Below are 6,000 nucleotides of genomic sequence, written 5' to 3'. Positions count from 1 at the left end.
ATGCCAGCCGCAGATGCTGGCGAAACGTCAGGAAGAAACTCTTCTAGAACATGGACACATAGCCCGAAAAACCCACAAAAAACAATAAACAAATGCAAAACCTTGATACTAAGGCCAGCTTCAGTAGAGAGGGAAACAGAGACAAAAAATGCATTTTAGGGCGGTTGGACATATGGTTGGACTACAAGTTGAGTCTCTCTTATCCAGAATCCCCAAAATCCAAAATATTCCAAAAAACAAAACTTGTTTCATGAGTGACTGAGATAGTGATATTTTTGCTTTCTGATGGCTCACTGTATAAAAACTTTATTTCATGCACAAAATTATTTAAAATATTGGCGCTTTACAGACCGCCATTTGGGACGTCATTAGGACATCCCAGTTTAAAAAAGGGTCTTCTCTTCTAGACGCCCCTACTCCTGTTACCAACTCTGTTCGTAACAAATGGCAGCAGCCATTCCACACGGCCGCCGCCATTTTGATGTCTTGGACGCCTAGCATCCAGACGTGTCGTGGCGGAAGTGACGCCGCGAAAGCGCGCCTTGCGCTTTGCGGCGCCACTTCCGGGGCGCAGGAAGGAACGCGATTTCCGCACTCCTTCCTCGCAGCATCCGGGAGTCCCGCGGTTTAGAAGCTGCGGCTCCTGGCCGCTGCAAGCGGCAGCGGAGCCAGACCGCTGCTTTTCGGCGGTCTATAACCCACCACTATGTATTAAATTACCTTCAGGCTATGTATATAAGGTATATATGACACACAAATGAATTTTGTGTTTAAGCTTGGGTCTTAAGAAACCTCACTTTGTACATGTATGCAACTGCAAGTATTCCAGACTTCAAAAGTAATCAATAATCCAACACACCTCTGGTCCCAAACATTTCATATAAGGAATACTCCACTTATATTATATAATAGGCTATATATTGAGATGCCCTTCAATATGACTCAGAGGTTGCAGCCAGTGCAAAACACACAGTGGCCCAATTGCAAAATTGTTTACGAATATCATATAACTTCAATCTTAAAGGAATTGAACTGTTTGTCAGTACAGAGAGCCTTTGGTATCAGCTGGGGTTTGGTTCCAGGACCCCCTGTGGACACCCAAATCCATGGATGCTGAAATCTCATTAAATAGAGTGCTGTAGTAAAATTGTGTCCCTTATATAAAATGGCAAAATTAAGGTTAGCTCTTTGAAATTTATATTTTTGGGGATATTTTCAAGCTGTGGAATTCAGATAAAAAATGTACAGTTGGCCCTTTGTATCCATGGATTCTTTGTCTGCAGATTCATTTTTGATCTGAATTCAAAGTGCTGATGATAGCAATGATATCCCTAAACAGTTTGGGACCTTGACACTGGAAGGTGTGCCTCTCCCTTTGTAAGTCTACCTGAGGATTGAAGCTTCTAAGGACCCTCCTCTTTGTTCCACCAGTGGGAGGAATATAGTGTGGGGGGATATCAGGCAGGGCCTTCTTGGCTATGGTTCAATTCTGGAGTGTCTTAGAATCATAGAGTTGAAAGAGACCACAAGGGCCATCCAGTCCAACCGCTGCCATGCAGGAATTCTCAATCAAAGCATCCCTGACAGATGGCCATCCAGCCCCTGGTTAAAGACCTTCAGGGAAGGAGACTCCTCCACTCTCAGAGGGAGTGTGTTCCACTATTGAACAGTTCTTACTGTCAGGAAGTTCCTCCTAATGTTGAGGTGGAATCTCTTCTTGTAGTTTGCATCCATTGTTCCACATCCTCTTCTCTGGAACAGCAGAAACTTGCTCCATCCTCAGTATGACATATCTTCAAATATTTAAACAGAGCTAAAACGTGTGTTTGTTATAGCCTCTGAGACTTGGATTTACTCCAAAATGTATATGTTTGTGGTTTTAATCACTTTTGACTATGACTCTGGAAGCCAGGATTCGAATCCCAGCTTGGTCATGGAATCCATTGTGTGACTTTGGGCAAGTAACACTCTTTCAGCCTAAGAGGATGACAATGTCAAACCTCCTCTGAACAAATCTTCAGAAAACCCCACGATAGCTTCACCTTAGGGTTACCATAAGTCGGAAACGACTTGAAGGCTCACAATAACAGGAGCAACAGCATAAAAATGAAAGAAACATAAAAAAATCTTGGATGGCCCCAGTTTACTGATTCATGCATATCCTTTCCTGCTGCCTTTGAGACAAAAGCAAAGCCTGTCCCAGTGCAGGACTCTCCTGCTGACTGATGTGCCTGTGAGGCATTTTCCTCCCGAGTTCAGGACCGACACACAGACATTGTGATCCTGCTATTTGATATTGTCTGTTTTTGCAAAGTCATCTGAAGCGATAGCAGGAGGGCAGTGATTGAATGGATGAGAAACCTTTTAAATGAAGCTTTTTTTTAAAAAAAATTAACACTGGCTGCTCTATTGAGAATAACCCAGAACAGCTATTAAGCCTTTGCTGTGGCCGTTTTACAGATTGTTTTGTATAAATTGCAAGCTGTTAAACTTTTAACAGACATTTCCAGAGCACTGAACAATGGACAACCCAATGCATTTGGATGGTTCTGGGGCCTGGTGACAGAATTTATTTACCAACATGAGGAAGAAATAACCTTGAAACAAATGTCTAGATCTGCACCTTCTTGGAACAGTGCATTTGGAAATAGTGCTTACATGTGCATTATTTCAAAATGTTCTGCATTTCAGTAACTACAATGTTATGAAACATTTTAAAGTGAATGTTAGATAATTTTTTATTCCACATGAAGTTTGCGCAGAAAACAGGATCCAACTAAATTGTCCTGGGAAAGCCTAAAGGCTGGTTCTCATCTTTGAATAGTCAGGATTGCTTTTTTCAATATGTGGGAACTGTTCCAATGTGTGCTATGTTGCTTGAAGAGGGAATCAGTGGCTATTTGGTGCAGCAGTGTTTGTCTTCCACACTTCAGAATGAACCTTTTGGGTGGCATCTCAGATTGCGTGTGGTAACTCAATGTGGGCTTAGAAGGAGCTTTCAGTCTGCCTGCATGTGATCTGGGAACATGATGGGGTTACTGGAATAAAGCTAATGGGCAACATATCCCTCCAGCAGCAAGATATCAGCAGCATTTTGTACATGTTGTGGCTTCTCTACAGCCTTCAAGGGCTGAGGTTATTTTTCATTATAAAAAGTGATTGGATTGAAGCAGTTGCATACTATGACAGCTTTAAGTAGGCTAGCAGGAGATTTGGGTATAACTAACTCGAGGATGAAGACCACTTGTCTCAGGAAGATGAGAGCACCCACTAAATGCAGAAATGCATCCTGGATTGGGCTGTGTATTTCTATATTATGCAAAGGAAACAACATTCTCAAATTCTGGAGATGGTCTTAACCCACAAATCTCCATGCTATGTTGTTCCTGGCATTTTGAGTGAGTAGAACCTTGCCTTGAAAAGCATTTCTCTTATTCCAAAAAAGAAAATACTTCACTGGATTTTTTTCTTCCCTAAAGATTCCAATTTTTCCTCTCAAAAAACAGGCATAGAGCATTTTTCTTCTTAGTTTCCCTATATTTTTGTACTCCTTCACACCTTTATCTGAACCTTATTAGTTTTCTATGTCAGTGCATAGCCACTGCGGCGTAGTGGTTTGAGCATTAGACTGTGCCTGGAGACCAGAGTTTGATTCCCAGTTTGACCATGAAATCCACTGTGTGACCTTAGGCATGTCACATGCTCTCAACCTCCTCTGAACAAATTTTGCCAAGAAAATCCCATGATAGGTTTGCCTTAAGGTCACCATAAGTCGGAAACGACTTGAAGGCACACAACAACAACAGCAACATGTCAATGCATGTTGTTTGTGTATTATGTAATGACAAAGGAATGGGAATTCTGCATTGTGGCACCCCCATTATAGAACCGCTGTTCCTATGGCTGTCCCCTATGCAGCTTAATATACCATATTTTTAATTTGGATAGTGTGAACTGTCTGAGTATTTTCTGTAGCGGTTGATGTTTTAGTACTTATGCTGGTAGATTCCCCCTTTTGTTGTTGTTGTTGTTACCCAGGCCTTTAACTATTAACTGGCCATTGCAGATGGCCTTTTAACTGTGGTGTGCTCTATTTCTATCATCATTACTATGTATTAAAATGCATTTAAAATTAATATTTTAATTTGATTGGTTGTTTCATTGTTTTCAACACTTTTATTATCCATTGCTTTAACTACAGTATATTTTGACTTAACTTAAATTGCAAGTTGCCTTAAATCCTATATTGGGAGAAAGGTAGGTTATAAATTAAATAAATACTGTATTTACTGGCGTATAAGACTACTTTTTAACCCAGGAAAATCTTCTCAAAAGTTGGGAGTCATCTTATACACCGGGTGTCATCTTATAGGGCTGGTTCTGAAACTTCCGAGCCAGACTGGAGAATCTGTGGTCGCCACATATGGTGGGGGGAGCTCAAAAGCAGTTGCGGCCACATCCCCGCCGTATGCGGCAATTGTATGAAAGCAGCTACCGCTCTGATAGTCTTGGAGACAGGGAGGGTTGGACAGGCAGGGAGAGCTGACCAGTCCAAGTAAGCTTTGTATACAACAAGGTTTCCTGCTAAGTACCTGCATGTCATAAGCATTTGAATGAAAATTACCATATTGAAATCAAATCTGATTTTTTAAAAATGTTATTTGGTGTGCGTTAGAAGAGGGGTAGTCTTATACGGTGAGTATATCCCAAACTCTATATTTTAACTAGAAAAGTTGGGGGTCGTCTTATACGCCCAGTCGTCTTATACGCTGGAAAATACGGTAAATTGATTTTCTAAGCTATCTAGGTATCATAAGATGAAATAACTATAATGAATTGATTTAGAATGTTTTTCTGTAATGTCTTTATTTCCTGACAGAGATTGTTATCTAATGAAGAAGAAAAGAACAAAGCCATCATTCAAGAAGTTTGTTTTATGGTATCCTTTCAGCGAGAAAAAGAAAATCATTTGTCTCTCTTTGGACAACTCAATCCTGGCTGAATGAGATGGGATCTGCATGGGTTTTGTGTCTGCATGTGCAGCCCCTTTGCACCACTTTGCTCCTCTTTTTGCACAAGCAGCAAAACAAACTAGGAAACCAGAGTTAACCATAACTTCCTTTAGCGTCTGAACCAAAAGTTACTAGTTACAAATTTCGAATTACATGTAACTGGTTTCTTTTTAATTGGCTAAAGCATAACAAAATTACATTGCAGTTGTAATGAAGTGAGAGAGAATGTCAGACTTTTTGCAGGATAACTATAGCTTCTCATAGTTACTTATGTCATTACAGGGGTGTGTGACCTCACCGCTCAGGTATGATATGTATTACAGGCTATTAGTTTGTAGCATTCTTACTTTTGAAAAAGATAGCCAAAAAGTTTTTTAAGGCCTGTTACAGACTGCCAAAATAAAGCTGCTTCGGGTCTCTTTGTAGGTATGCTGTTTAAATGATGCATGCAGCCTAAGAATCCGAAAGCTGTACCAAAGCTGCACTCCAGTGCTTAGGAATGGAGTGTGGCTTTGGCGCGACCTCCGGACTCTTAGGACCCATGCATCATTTAAATAGCATACCTCCAAAGAGACTCAAAGCAGCTTTATTTTGGCAGTCTGTAACAGGCCTAAATCATTTTTTTTTACTATTGAATAATGAAGAAGTAGAGAGGTACTTTTTAAAACTGCAAGTTGTAATGGCAGCTAACTACCTGGGGGCCTTGGACAAGTAGCTGTAACTAATTACTGCTTAAATGTAACTTTATGAGCTCTGGTCTGAAATAGAAACTATGGTTAATGGCTGTCAAACGAGCCAGAATTTAGGAGACAATGTTTCACTGCTTCTACAAAGGGAGGAGTTAAGGGGCTCAGGGAAGACACATGAAGCTTATGAATGTCCTGGCTTCAAAAGTCGGCATTTGATCATCTGAACTGGGCCGTTGATTAAATGATAAAACAGTATACGTTAAATGTTACAGACTGTGACTGTCTTCTGGAGATCATCT

General features: G+C 40.7%; 1 protein-coding gene across 4 annotated transcripts in view; it reads left to right on the top strand.

Moving 5' to 3' along the window:
- The window catches only part of GAK (cyclin G associated kinase), a 116,999-nt gene that overhangs the window by 40,857 nt on the left and 70,142 nt on the right, over nucleotides 1-6,000 (top strand). For 3 of the 4 annotated variants that reach the window (XM_042449595.1, XM_042449594.1, XM_042449593.1), the window contains exon 3: nucleotides 4,880-4,939. The exons of the other annotated variant lie outside the window; for it this stretch is intronic. In XM_042449595.1, coding sequence (XP_042305529.1) covers nucleotides 4,880-4,939 — 60 coding nt within the window. The remainder of the gene's footprint in view (nucleotides 1-4,879; nucleotides 4,940-6,000) is intronic. 4 annotated transcript variants of the gene reach the window in all.

The sequence above is a fragment of the Sceloporus undulatus genome, chromosome 2, assembly GCF_019175285.1.
Source record: "Sceloporus undulatus isolate JIND9_A2432 ecotype Alabama chromosome 2, SceUnd_v1.1, whole genome shotgun sequence".
Lineage (NCBI taxonomy): Eukaryota > Metazoa > Chordata > Lepidosauria > Squamata > Phrynosomatidae > Sceloporus > Sceloporus undulatus.
The sequence above is the reverse complement of the archived record's forward strand: the minus strand, read 5'-3'. Positions and strand labels throughout refer to the sequence as shown.